Below are 15,389 nucleotides of genomic sequence, written 5' to 3' on the forward strand. Positions count from 1 at the left end.
TCTCTCTCTCTCTCTCTCTCTCTCTCTCTCTCTCTCTCTCTCTCTCTTCAACTCCTCGAATTTTCTTCGTCAACGATCTCTTCCTGAAATCTCTTCCAAATCGCAGAACGCAACAGTAAGAAAATTAATTCGATTATAAAATCAGTAATCATTCGAAAGTTTCATTTCATTTCTCCAACGCGATTCTAATATTTTATTTATTTCGAAAGTTCCATGTTCACGCTTTGTCTTTCCTCCACGAATTTCCTCCACGTTCCCTCTCGAACGTAACGCCGTAAATATAACTGAAAAACATACGAGCCCGGCATGGTAATCGTTTCCCTTTTCCCCCGGCTGTAATCCGCTCGAAGCTGTGTCTGTAATTAAACAAGAGCGCGTTAATTGGAGCGTGCTCGAAAAGAGAAAGCATTTTAAGGAACACGCACGAGATCCACTTCCGCCAGGATGCATCATTTTCCTCTCCCTCTTTCTCTCTCTCTCTCTCTCTCTCTCTCTCTCTCTCTCTCTCTCTCTCTCTCTCTCTCGTCATACGACGAGTATATACGACTTTTGCATCGAATGTGTTACGTAAGTACAATTTGTTGCGTATCAATTTTCTTCCACGAATTTTCCAACCAAGAGAAATTATCCTCCGTCGACTTTCCTCTTTCTCGATAGTTTCTATGCTCAACCGAGCGCGAGCCTTCTTTCATTATTCACTTCGTTTTTCTTCTTTCACGGTTGCAAGCGTTTTCCTGTTCGATTTGCTTTCCTTGTTTTCACGGGCTCGTGTTTGTTAACGTATGCTAATCAATCTTGCCAGGAGCGGAGTTTAATGTTGCGAAGCTTGGACGAAGTTGAGTTTTCAACGAGTCTCCCACTTTCTTTAGTTTTGAATTTTTCTTTTTCTTTTTCTTTTTTTTTCTTTTTTTTGTCTCGATGAAAGTAAAAGTGGAGGTAGAGAAATTTGTTGTAAAAATATGAATCTTTTCTGAACATTTTTTGAATTTGGATTTCGAGAAACTTTGAATCTCTACATCTTTTCTTTTAATTCTCTTGGATTTATGAATTTCAAATATTTAATATGTTTGAAAGAAAAATTTTTTTTATTTTGTAAAATTTAAAATTATCGTATCTAAAGATGATTTCTTAAAAAGCTTAAAAATTTCTGAAAGCTTAAAAATCGAGATTGAAATAGAATAAGAAGAGAGACTTGGTTCAAGAATTGGAAAGATAAGTCTAGACGATAAATTTAGAACTATGAATGATTAAATTCAATAAAAACTGTCAATCTATTACGTAAACATTAAACGACTGACCACAAGTTGAATATATTTAATGTCAAATCATTGTTAGAGGAATTTCGATTGTGAGGTGGTATAACGCTTGCAAAGAAGATAGTGCAATGCAATTATCGAACGACGAGGTTAATAGATTTTTAAGGCAACGTGGTTTACAGATCGTTTGTCAAGAAAGATGACAGCGGCTTACCGCACACATAAATTATCGGTACATGAACAACGACGCGAGATTTACGAATCATAAGTCAGAGATTCTTCCTTTACCTCCACTCCACTCCATTCTTTTTTCTTGGTTCTCTTACAATTCTTACGTCGCACGATTAAATGGGGAAAAAAAAAAAAAAAAAATGGATGGCACTAAAAAATTACACATACACGTATTCATTTCTATTTGTACGAGTGGAAAATTAATTCTCGAAAAATATTTTTCTTTAAAATATTCTCCGTTTCTCGCGCAGAAATTTATTTTTTTTTATTTTTTTTTATTTTACGAGACAAAACGTTTATGTAATTTGAAGTTAAAATGTTTCTAATTTATAGTGATATTAATGCACATCTTCTGGGGAATTTTATGTCGATATGAAGATCTGGGGATTTATCATATTATATCTCTTAGATGTTTTAATAAATTTGTAATATTTGTAATATTTAGCAAGTTTGTGCTAATAGATAATATAATTTGGGCGTGAAATCTTCTATCTTCTTCTAAGTTTGTAGTATTTAGCACGTAATAAAGTAACGGCATATTGATGTAAGAAGCTAGAATCGAAACTAGTATTCGAGTTGATTCATAGCCGACTCGGGGTTGAATTTATAAACTTGATCACGAGCTAGACCTTGATCACGGATTTCAGTTTCACTTCGTATTCGATCTATCGTCCGAAATAGCCGAGTATCAATGTACCAAGGCCACAGGAAACTATCTCCAAACAAATGCGATTGTTTATCCGTTTGCCAATAGTGGCACGCCTTCCTTGTTGTCAATTATTATCACTTCATATTATTTTAAACATCTTTTTCCTTTCCCAGATAAATGATATTGTTCCTCGATATTTTTAAATATTCCTTTTAAATATACCTATAAATAGTTTGGAATTTTTTTCCTTCAAAAAAAGAAGACTTTTTTAATTTCAAATAAAATTGTTATCGATTCTAATTCTGTGTGAAATTAAATTATTATCTATTAAAAATCTTCTGTCGTTGAAAGAATCGTTGAAAGAGAACGGAGTCTGACAACATACCGTCCATTTCCCTTTATTTGCATTTCGCACTCTCGCTCGATATTTCCATCTTTTCCATCTTTTTTAAATCTTTTTTTTGTTGTTGTTGTTGAAAATTATTTGTTAAAAATTATTTTAATTCATCCGATGTCGAATCCCAATTTCTCCTTAACAGATCTTATTCAAAAATTATAAGTAAAATTATAAATTCTATAGAATAATTCTATAGAAGCGGATCCCCCAAATGACACGGCAAATTGAATCAACGTATCAAGATTATGAAAGTGTAACGCCTTACGCCGTGAATCCAATTAAGTTATAACAAGAAACCGTGGAGTATAATTGATATGTAACGAAGATAAGGTTTAAAAAAGCGGAAATCATCGTTGCTCGTTAATAAAACTATTTTCAATTCCCTTTCACCGGGTTTTATCTCGAATCTCGCCTCCTTTTCCGTGGATGGACAATCGCTCGCGCGTACCCGAACGCAACTGCGTGAGACTTAATGGATATTTTATTCGGTTTCGTGAATTATTACCTGTCAAATTAATTTCACCGCGTGCCGCTGCAATTACAATTAGAAACGGTGCTCGCGATTTCACGCAAATCTCTTCTGATCGTTATTGCGTGTTTAAAAAACTAAGATACAAAATCGGAGGTTGAGGCAAATTTTTTTCTCCACTTTGAAAAAAAAAAAAAAAGAAAAAAATCGAAGCAACGAGGGAGAGGGGAGAGGGGAGGGAATTTGAAATTCGAATAATTTGAATCTAAGAAACTCGTAGATTCGTCGCAAATTTTGCAAACAGCAAAATGTAAAATTATTAGATTTTGAAAAAAGGAAGGAGATCAAGTAAATCTACTTTCATTTAATTTTTTCACTTGTTTTATCCATCAATCAAAATGTTTCAAGATACGTCGCTATTTGATCGTGCATAGAGAAACAAAACTCGACTCTAAGTAACCAATTTTATCAAGTTTTTGGTTTTTCATTCGTGAGAGCGTCACGATTCTATAATATAATATAAGAGCGAAGAGAAGAGTAAAATTAAAAATTTCTACATGGAACACGACGTCGCGTTTTCGATACCTTTATTGTCGCGAAGAAACACGATAACGACAAATCGTTTCGATCTTTCCTTTTTTTTCTTCTTCTTTTTTTTCCCTCCCAGGACGTGCACATGAGTCATTCCATACTTGAGTCAGGTAAAACGCTCGCGTGTTGTCGATTACGTAAAGGAATATCTTGTAGGGGAATCGGGATGACGGAGAACCGCGAGAGGAGAAGAGAAGAGAAGAGAGGAGAGGAGAGGAGAGGAGAGGAGATAAAGACAGGGGAACATAGTAATTAGAGGCACGCTCTCGGTATAACGAAGGAGCAGAGCGGAGAACTGGTTCTACCGTTAACGGAAATCGTCTCTCTCTCCGGCCAGATTCTGATCCAGCTTCTTTCTCGGCCTCCTCCGCGACAATTGCCCTTTACCGTACTTCCGCTTTCGTTACGCGGCTGCCCCGAACAGGAAACTCGGTCAATTCTGTTCGACAACCGCGTTCGCGCTCCATTCTTTTGAAAGTTTAAGTTCTTTTTTTTTTTTCTTTTTTTTGGAGGGGCGAATTTAGGAATTTATAGCTTTGGTATTTGAATTTAACGAGGTTTTGATGTATATATTTTTTTTTATTAACTTTGATGTTTGGTATTGTTATTAAAAATTGGTCGATTGTTGGTTGATTGATCAATTTAAATTAGTTAACATCGGTATTTGTTATCATGTTATCATGTTGTTACAAGATACATGATTGTGTTTCCATTAACAGTTTATGATTGAGATTTTATAAAACGTTTAGATTATTTTAGATTATTAGATCTTTAAATTATTGAATTATTGGATTATTGAATCTTTGATCTCTAGATCCTTAAATCTTTGGATCTTTAAATCTTTGCATCTTTACATATTCGAATCTCTTGGATCTCTGAATTTCTGGATCCTTAAATTTTTGAATCTTTAGATCCTTGAATCTTTAAATCTTTAGATCATCGATTAAAATTTCCTTCCAATAATCTTCATTATTCATCACCATATAAACACCATCCATCATCCGTTTTCTCTCTCCACACTTGATTTCTTTTCACCTTAGATTGCTCCTCTTCACCTTCGTACGACACGATTTCTTCTCCCTTTCTTCTTCTCGTTTAATCGGCTGTTGCTCGTGTTCTAGCCACGCCACGCCACGCAACGCGAGATTAGTTCCGCAGAGTTGGCGACGATCGACAGCCTTGAACCAAATTGCAAGCTGTCGTTGTTTAGTTGTTTAGCTAGCGTGCACGGAGAAACCGCGCTCCGTATAGTTATTAGGCGTTTCCAAACCGTTTTCAACCGTATTTTCAGTGGAATTTTTTTTTTTTTTTTTTTTTTTTTTCATTCAAAATACATTGGTCATTCGACCAAGTCTTACGATGATTATGTCACTTTGGAGCACGAATTTTATATTTATCGTTACTGGAAGCGAATGAATTAATTTTTTAGATTATTTTTAATCTTAATCTAAATAATTTTCTTTTTCTACGTAATGTAATGAAAAATTGTTCACTTTCAAAATAAAATTTAATCGAATTTGAGAAAAATCTCGAGTTAAGGATCTTTTTTCTTTCATTTGTTCGTTTCTAATAATTTATCTTTTAAAAGATTTTTATCTTCCAAGAGAGTTTTAGGGGCAGGATTATAAAGGAATCAAGGATTAAACAGCGTTATTGTTAGTTGCAACAACTCTGACGAGGCAAATTCTTTCCTTTCCCTTTCTATCTTCTATAAACATCTTCTATAAATTCGTTGAATTTACTTGATTACTCTTTACAGATAAACGCCAGATAATCCACGGTTGTTGGAATCGTAGCCGGCGATAATCACAAGCAATAATTCAAAGATCAGTCGTAACCCGGGAGGAAACGTAGTATGAATATTAAAAATCTTCGTTCGTTGAAATCTATCAGATTGTGGTAGAGGTACGACCTCGCCAATAGGCGGTGTACCATGATAATAACCATTGAATGCGGTTTCGTCGCGTTTGAACCGCACGTTCAGTCATCGGAAAAAAAAGAGAGAGATAGAGATAGAGATAGATAGATAGATATATAGATAGATAAATAGACAGATAGATAAATAGACAGATAGATAAATAGACAGATAGATAGATAGATAGANAGAGAGAGAGAGAGAGAGAGAGAGAGAGAGAGAGAGAGAGAGAGAGAGAGAAGAAAAATATAAAAATAACGTTCTGCATTTCAGTTTTATTTGCGCGAGGTGGAAGATGTAATTTTTTTTTTTTTTTCCTAATCTTTTCGAGGTTACGAAATCCTAACCTCACTTTTTTTCATTTACAAAAATTTTCTTCGTAAAAATTTAAATTTGCATAAACATTCGCAATATTCGATATAATATTCGATAATAGACAGCGGTGCACGGTGAAAAATTAATACACTTTTTATTTTTGCCTCGTGATAAATTCGCAAATTTTTTTTTTCTTTTTTTTTTTTTTTACGCGCATAACGAAATGAAACGAAGATATGGCATGACACGAGGAACAATTAAGCCTGCCGGTCTTTGGAGAAGGAGAAAAAAACGCGGAAGAAACACCTCGAAACGAGAAGAAGAAGAAGAAGAAGAAAAAGAAGAAGAAGAAACAGAGAGAAGTTGTTAGGTCGGCTCGCTATTTTTGGAGGAGCATCTCCAAGGTCGCCAACTGATCCGCTCCTCTTTTTCTTTTCTTCCACGAAGTAATTTTTGATGGCCACGGCTTCCGACACTGTGTGTGTGTGTGTGTGTGTGTGTGTGTGTGTGTGGAAAAAAAGGTGTAAAGGAGGGACGGGGGGAAGCGTGTCATCTCGCGTATTCTAAAAGGTTTCTCTTCTATCATAGTTGAAAAAGAAAAAACGAAGATAAAAAAAGCTTAAATGAATGGAAAGAAAAGAGAATCTTTTTTTTTTTCTTTTTTAAGTCGAAACATAGACTTTGTATGTTAACAAAGCAATAGGTAGTAATCGCATTTTGGAAATGTAGTTATGATATTTTTTTAAACGCGAATTTTGGTCTTCTTGAATCGTTGAATCCCTCTTTTCTTTTTCGTCAATCTTTACATTGTATCGGAAAGTTTCTCGAGCAAGATAATAAATATTTTTACGTCGTGATTTATAATAATAATAATATATAAATGTGAGTATATTGTAATGGCTTATGACGCGACACTAGCGCCACGTGGTCGTTAATTACTTCTACTTTATTGTCTTTTTTTTTTTTAATATTTAATTATTATTAAATTATTACATTTTTATACAAGCATAAAAACATATCTTGTCGATTCTTGTAAAATTCATATTTGTCTATATGCGGTCTTTCAACGGTTGAATAATTAAAAAAAAAAAAATTTAGTTCTTATTGTAAATATTTTTAAACTATCCTCTCTATCTTTTACGGATACAATCTTTCGAGATGAAAATTGTCGCGCACAAGAAGTTACAAATTGTACGAGATTTAAATGCTAAATTTATATATATATATAAAATAATTTAATACAGTAAATAACGAAATAACGAAAATTCTCAGGAAAACAAGGCAAAGATGGACCGGAAGAGAAAAAGGACGCTGATGGAGAATTATGGGGCAACGTGGAAGCGCAGGCCGCCTTCCTCGGCCCAAATCTATGGGACAAAACTTTGCCCTATGATGCCGACCTGAAGGTATTGAACCATGTATGTACAAAAACGCGATACGGTAAGCTCACAATCCGGCTGAAACGCAGATCCCAAGTATCTGCGGTTTTTAAAAATTCTAGATTTTTTCATCCCCTTTTCTTTTTTCTTCTTTTTTCTTTTTTTTTATTTTTCATTAATTGTACTTTACATTAATTATACTACCGGATGCAAGAAGAACACAAATATCCTTGATAAATTTCATTATATCTTATAAAATTGAGTTACATTTATCATTCCAAACAATAAGAAACAAACTGGGATGAGTGAGTAAGATCCTTTCTGCATCCAACGGTAAAATTATGAATTGAAAGTTAATTGCCCAAAGTTAATTTACTTTACTCTTCCCCATTCGCGTTTCTTTTAGAAAAAAGAAAAAATTTTTATTTCTCGTTTGCTCAATTAGCTAGATATACACGATGTTCATAGTATCGATTTGAAATGAATGATAACACCACAACACTCGACTCTGTTATAACCGATCTTTTTTTTTTTCTGTTGAAGACCAAAAACGAATAAAAAAAAAAAAAAAGGATGCTGTTATCCTCCTGTTACAGTACGTCGATCTCGACGAGTTTCTCTCCGAGAACGGTATTCCCGTGGATGGAGTGGCCGGCGGCGGACAAGGGACGATGCAGAGCGGACAACTGCACAAAATGAACAACACCGAAACACCAGGACACCAAGGTCCAGCCGGCCTCCACTTAGAGCCGGTCACCAAACGCGAGAGATCACCCTCGCCGAGCGAGTGTTGCTCACCCGACACTATGAACCCTCCCTCGCCCGCGGATTCCAGTGAGTGAATCGTTCATCCGATTTCCTACCTCATTTGTTTGGACGTCGATCCTGAGGGAATTGTATTTTTAACGACGATCGTTTCGTTTAATTTATCGATCGTGGAAGAATTAGGGAGGGAAGAATTGGGTTGAAGGGTTGGTGTGAAGTGAAAAGGGTTATTTAATTCACGATAGAATTTCAACGTTAAAGTTAAAAGTAAAAAAGTAAACTTGTTTATTACTTTTATAAATATAAATCTCAAAATCTTTGCATTTCAAGAGTTTAGAATTTATAAGAAGATTTGTCGAAGAGTAAAAACGAAATGGAGGATTTAGGAGAAGAAATGCAATGGTATCGTTTTAAATTTGATTTTAAAAGTAAACGATTATCCAAGGGATCAGGATGACGAGTTGAAAAAGTGTAGGCGTTAAAGTCTCAGGATCGACTCCTGTATAACGACGATATAGTTTTCGGGAAACGGATGAAACTAACATCGAAATTGTCGATTATTCCCTCTTCGCGTGATAGATTCCGAGGACTCGTCACGAATACAATATGGCTTGTCTCTTGTAGCGCTCTCGATGGCCTCATCGGGGCGAGACTTCGATCCACGCACCCGGGCCTTCTCCGACGAGGAGCTGAAACCCCAACCGATGATCAAGAAATCACGGAAGCAGGTCAGTCCATTTTCATGTTCGATATATTTGAAAAAGAAAATTTAATTATATTCACAAATTCGTTTCCAATCAAAGATTCTACTTACAGATACAATAATCTTTTTTTTCGCCACGATTTAGAAATACAGCAATTTCTACGTTCTAATTTCCTGCTCTTTTCCATGGTCCGCTACCGGCTACAGTTCGTTCCGGATGACCTGAAGGATGACAAATACTGGGCGCGTCGTAGGAAGAATAACATGGCAGCGAAACGATCACGGGATGCACGTCGCATGAAGGAGAACCAGATCGCTCTCAGGGCCGGCTTCCTCGAGAAAGAAGTAAATCTTCCCACGCCTCTAAAATTAAACAACATATATTAGAATAAAGATCTAATATTTCCATTCTATCGATGGAATTAAGATCATATTCATTAAGATTAGATTCATTTTTCTTTTTGTCAAACGCGCGCAAAATGGAACAATATTATGATGATATTATCCCCTCCCCTCCGAAAAGATTTTTCGATAATTTTACGATACTTGATCCCGAATTCCAAAAGTCTTCTCTCTTTTCAGAATATGGGTCTACGACAGGAACTGGACCGGTTAAAGAACGAGAACATGCTGCTGCGTGACAAGCTGAGCAAATACACGGACGTCTAACAGTGCGCCGGGCAAGCAACAGCTCGTCGTGGTATTAAAAAAGATGCAAACACGAGCGTTTGTTGTGCCAGCTCCTCCCACACACTATAGTCGCAGCACTTAGGTTTTTCGCCAGTTCGGATGAAAGAAGAGTTAAAAAGAAAAAAAAAAAAAAGAAAAAAAACGAAAAAAAAGAAGAAGAAGAAGAAGAAGAAGAAAAGAAAGGAGCGCGCCGAATCGCAAGACCATCCTCGACGAATTCGAAAAAACTTACCCCTCCTCCCTTTTTCCCTAGACAATCCCTAGACGATGATATTCCTTCGACGAAACTTCTGCTATTCACACCACATCTTTTTGCTCTTCTTTTCTTCTCCCTTCATACGCTCACATACACAGACACACGTATATTTCTTTTAATCCGTACCCTCTTCTCGGTTCCCCTTTTTCCCCCCAGTGCTCCTTTCTCCCTTCGAAATTCACCTTATCCCTCAAAAAAAAAAAATGTACATAGTTATATGTATAGTTAGATTATATATATATATGTATACATGCGCGCGCGCGCGTACATACACGGCCGTGTGTATGTCTGTGTCTGTAAAAGTATGACTCTGTGCGCGCGTGTACCACGCGCGACCGCATGCACACGTGTATGTATTTATATATACGCGTATTATTACATACCAAGAGGTGTATAGTCGGGTATATTAACTTCGCTGCAACGCATTATCAAGCATTATATGTATACACATATATACAAGAAACGCGTTACGTATATATCTATATACATAAAAAAAAAAAAAAGGAGACATACGCATACACGTATACACGCGGAGCAGCAGACCGTGAATTAGTTTAGTGTGCGTGCCAGATGAATAATGTATAAACAACATGTGTACAGGTATTCACCACGAGACACTTGGAAACTTTTCCTTTTACGCGAAGCATGTTAATCAGTCAAGTGAACGCTTTCAATCGAACGTATCGTAAGGAGATTTAATGATGAAATGGACTCTCTGATGCCTCTCGAAGGGATGACAAATTGTTAATTTGTCGAAAGGAATTAGGTTAATTTGTTAACTAGAGACATTTGAATTATCAATGTTTTGAATGTAATAGTAATATGTATAATATCTCTTCTTTACCTTTTAACGAATCGTTATATTTTTATTAAAAAACGCGTTATATTATTTATATTATTCATAAAGAACCCACCTGAAGTTAGTTCTAAGAGATTTTCTTTTAAGCGAATGAGGTAACAAGTTTCCCCTTGAATATTTTCCGGTGGAAAATATTGAAGGAAAAGCGATTATATATGGTATTATATCCGTAAAAAGTGTCTCAACTGTACCAAAAACATCTGGCATCTACGCGATAACTGCCTCATAAACTGAGCTGGAGCTAATTAGGATAATACATAAGTGAAAGAAATGTACGAAGCACAGACAGGCGCGCGTATGAATGATCAATAGTTGGAAAAAAAAAAAAAAAATGGTCGCAAACGGTCCTTACGCGGCTATTTAAATCACGCGCTGACTCTCGAGCTTCTGTTTGGTTCTTGTACAATGCGGCCCTCAGGATCTGATTGCGGATAAATTCTTGATTCAACGTTTTTCTCGTTAATTTGACATTTTTTTTTTTTTTTTCTTGAACAGCGCTAAAAATTTTAAGATTTTTCTCAACGACGTCTGATCAAGTACAATAACTAGCATTATTGTACCTCGACATGGTCTTGAAACATGTCATGAGTTGAAGATTGTCCAGTGAATATCGATTGTAACATTTTTCTAATTTTAATATCGGAGAATTAAGAGAAGAGCGGGAAAGGAAAGAATTATCCGTAATCGGTAATTTGTTAAGAAAAAGAAGAATGAGGAAGAAAAAAGGATAAATTAAGAACGAAAGATATTTGGGAGAACGACGCTTTTCTGCGCACGGACTAGGTCCTAGTTCTCTAAGAAACGTTAATTACTGTAGCGTATCCCACAAGTGGTGATGGTACACACACAAGTGATTCTAGTTGTTTTTATCGTAAGGTAGAGATCAAGTGCTTCTTTTTTTTTCATACATAACGTTTTAATCTCTCTCTTCTCTCTGTAGCGTTTCGTTTTTTCGGCGCTCGATTGTATGCCAGTTGATAAATCGCTCGAAGGGCTACACGATGTCTCGAGTACGGGGAAAGCGTCGCGACGCATCTTTTATTATCGTTTTATCGTGTTTCGACAACGGTTGATGGCTCGTCGAACAATGGATTTTCATTATCTTTTTGTTTCTTTCTTTTTTTTATGTTTCTTGTTACTTGTAAATATTTTTAATATCTATGACTATTAATTTTTTATTAATTACTATTAGTTTTTTCTTATTGCAAGATACAATTGCATAAATCAAAATTCTAAAAAATTATAATATAATAATCATAATCATTTTTTAAAATATTAAAAATACTTTTTTTATTGCTAAAAAAAAAAGAAATCGAAATTACAAGTTCCATTGTTAATGACGCCACGACAAGGGTTACTTACGTAAATGATCATTGAAGTAAATTATGCATTAAGAGGGCTCCCCTTACAGGACAAGAACAAATAATGTATATCTCTGTTCGTAGTTGCTTCCTCTTGTCTGACAAAGAAAAAAAAAGAGAAATTCTGAATAAAAAAGTTAATCATGAGCAAAGCCCACTCATGCGCCTTTCATGGATAATACATATGCGACTAATATTTTATGTACTGTTGGTGCGCTAAATAATAAGCGATTCTGCTCGTTGCAACGCTCAGTGACAATAATCAAGTATAATTATTATATACACATGTTTTTTAGCACTTTTTGCGATGTGAAATCGGCATTAAAAGTATATTCCCGGTAAAACTTTTTATATTGCGCCTATTATTCATTTATATTGTTGATTTATTATTTTATTATTTTTTAATTGGTTTTTTTTTAACCCGTGACAACACGAATTCTTGAAGAGCTTATAATATATATATAATATATATATATATATATGATACATTATTATCATACATACGTATATATTTGTAGACATATAAAAAAAAAAAAATTAATTTTATAGAAAGCTTTGTTAATGACAGATTCGCTTTTAAACCGCCAGTTTTTTTATACAGCAATTGTGTTTTAGTTAAAATATATACATTCTGTACATTTGTTTCTTTACTTTTGTAACCATGCGTTGAAACTTTATAGAATCAACCGTGCTTTACAATTGTAAATTTTAGTTGGATACAAAATCTATGTATGATTAATCGTGTCGACATTATAAAAATTGTTTTATGCCTTGTTATCATATTATATATATATATATATATATATATTTTTTTTTTCTTTTTTTCGCCGAGATTTTATGCACGTTGTATAATATGAAATTTTTGTGTAGTGTATACGCGGGTAAATCTCGTACTGCAAAAAGAAATTGCACGTAAATTGCTTCTTCAACTTAGACTCATAATTCGATCATAGTAAAAGACGACTAGAGAATTTGTTTAAACATATACATTTTAACTTAACTGCGAAAAAAAATTAAAAACAAAAGTAAAAAAAAAAAAATGATTCGTAAATATTGCAAACGCAATGCATTATAAACTCCATGCATAAAAAAAAAATATGATAAAATTAGATATGATATGGATTAACGAAACAATACAATGCATGGTGCATTTTCGCATTCATTGTTCAATCATACATGAAATATGTCGCTTTTGGCATGCAGCCTAATTAACTAAAACATAAACAAAACTCATTAGATTATAATAGATACATCGAAGGCTATTTAATATTGTGAATAATGGGCAGAAATTCGATTTACACGCGCGAACAAAAAAATCTTTTGTAATCTTTTCATAATCGCGATTGATATTATCTAGAGAAATTGCCAACAAAGCCAAGCATTTTTTCTTTTCCTATTATTATAATTTTTGCGTTGACAGTCGTCCGATGATGTAAAAAGAAAGCAAGGAAATCGAGAAAGAAACAGACATACTGTTTCTCGAAGATTGATATTTGTATAAGTACCTTCTAGTACAAGTTGCTATTAATTAAACTACGTCGTAGCTTTCTAAGGCCGGTCTTGGATCTCGGCACAATTTTCAAACAATGACAAAACGAGGAAGCGCAATAGTGTTTGTTGGTTATCTAAACAAAAATAAAAAAAAAATCAGATGCACGTGCACAATCATGTGCGCGGTATACTGCAGTCCAAGGATAGTTTATAAAATAAAAAGAAAAAAAAATAAAGAGAAAAAAATGTCGTAAAGGAGAAATCGTAGAAAAAAATTAGAGAACACGGTAGACACAACTGACAGCTTTGCTCCAATTAGAATTTAACGACAATGACAAAATGAAAAAAAAAAAAAAATGAAAAATTAAAAAAAAGCAACACAATGGAAAAAGTTTAAGTGACGTTATCGCGTCCATTTAATGACCATCCGATCCATTTGAAACGAAAATATGAAAAAAACAGTACACGCGAGAATTAAAATACGACCACCAACATCAAAGTGTATCACATTTCGAGAAATATATGTATTTGTTATTGTTTTCATTGAATTATATTGTTATACCTGATCCTGCATATTCCAGGATTAATTTTACTCCATTTTACATATACCAATTTTAGATTTTCAGGATATTCGTTTATTGAAATTTGTCCAATATTAACTTTAGAACAATTTCAAGAAATATTATCCTTGCAATTATTTTCAGCGAGCTAAAAGTTTTTAAGTCTTCAAAAATCATATTTATTAAAATAATATTCTAGAGACTAATATTTCTTAAATAAGAACAGTATATTCACAATTATAATATATTATATTATATATGTGTATTATATATTATATATATAATATATTATAATATAATAAATAAGAATTAATAATAATTAATAATAATTAATAATAATTAAAAAAAAAACTTAAAAATAAACTAATAATATCAATAAAAATATAAAGAACATAAATAATTAGTATTATAAATAAATATGTATTCTAAAACCTCTTTGTAATACCATAGACAAGCCTAAGAAGAAAATATAACATAAAAGTTAATGCAGTAATATACAAAGTAAATACTATAATACAGTAAAAACAAATCGAAATATAACTGAAGAATTTAATTTCAAAATCAAAAAAAATCTAAATTTAAAAATCTAAAATATCAAAAAAACAAATTTTTGTTTTGTTTAAATGTTTCCTTTAATTTAGATAATAATTATATTAAATCCTTTTCTTTATATTCCATTTCTTTTAGACTTTTTTTAACTTTGAGGTTAAATTCCTCTCCAATGTTTCAATTTTTTTTACTTTATGATAATTAACTTTTATATTATATTCTCTTTTTGTACTTTATTCATTATTTATATATATTATAATGTTAAATTCTATTCTTATATGTTAAAGCATTGTAATAAGATTTAATTAATTGTTATGTTGCTACATATAAAAGAATTTATTGTGTACATTATATAAATAATGAATAAGAATATATAAATATATAAGAAGAGAATGTAACATAAAAGTTAACTATAACACAGTAAAAAAAAATTGAAATATAGCTGAAGAATTTAATTTCAAAATCAAAAAAAATCTAAATTTAAAAATCTAAAATATCAAAAAAGCAAATTTTTGTTTTGTTTAAATGTTTTTCTTGATTTAGATAATATTTCTGTTAAATCCTTGTTTTTTTATTTCAATTCTTTTAGACTTTTTTAACTTTGAGGTTAAATTGAGATTAAATCCTCTCCAATGTTTCAATTTTTTTTTACTTTATGATAATTAACTTTTATATTATATTCTCTTTGTTTTTTATTCATTATTTATGCATTACAATGTTAAATTCTTTCCTTACATGTTGCAGCATTATAAGATTATTAGTTAATTGTTATGTTGCAACATATAAATGAATTTATATGTTATAATGTAAAAATAATGAATAAATGAATAAATGAATGAATAAATATGCAAACATAAGAAGAGAATGTAATATAAAAATATTAACTACTATAAAGTAAAAAAAGATTGAAGCACAGCTGAAGAATTTAATTTCAAAGTTAAAAAATCTAAAAG

The 15,389-nt window shown here is 32.9% G+C and overlaps 1 protein-coding gene across 4 annotated transcripts in view; it reads left to right on the top strand.

The window, feature by feature from the left end:
• LOC122719418 (thyrotroph embryonic factor-like) overlaps window positions 1-13,875 on the top strand; it is a 69,762-nt gene extending 55,887 nt beyond the window's left edge. For 3 of the 4 annotated variants that reach the window (XM_043945187.1, XM_043945189.1, XM_043945190.1), the window contains 5 exons: window positions 7,096-7,241; window positions 7,799-8,036; window positions 8,592-8,695; window positions 8,878-9,015; window positions 9,253-13,875. In XM_043945187.1, the coding sequence (XP_043801122.1) occupies window positions 7,096-7,241; window positions 7,799-8,036; window positions 8,592-8,695; window positions 8,878-9,015; window positions 9,253-9,339 (713 nt within the window). In that variant the 3' untranslated portion in view covers window positions 9,340-13,875. The remainder of the gene's footprint in view (window positions 1-7,095; window positions 7,242-7,798; window positions 8,037-8,591; window positions 8,696-8,877; window positions 9,016-9,252) is intronic. The other variant, XM_043945188.1, reaches the window with a different exon arrangement.
• The last annotated feature ends 1,514 nt before the right edge of the window (window positions 13,876-15,389 follow it).

The sequence above is a fragment of the Apis laboriosa genome, unplaced genomic scaffold (genome assembly GCF_014066325.1).
Source record: "Apis laboriosa isolate Shangri-la unplaced genomic scaffold, ASM1406632v1 scaffold78_cov150, whole genome shotgun sequence".
NCBI lineage: Eukaryota > Metazoa > Arthropoda > Insecta > Hymenoptera > Apidae > Apis > Apis laboriosa.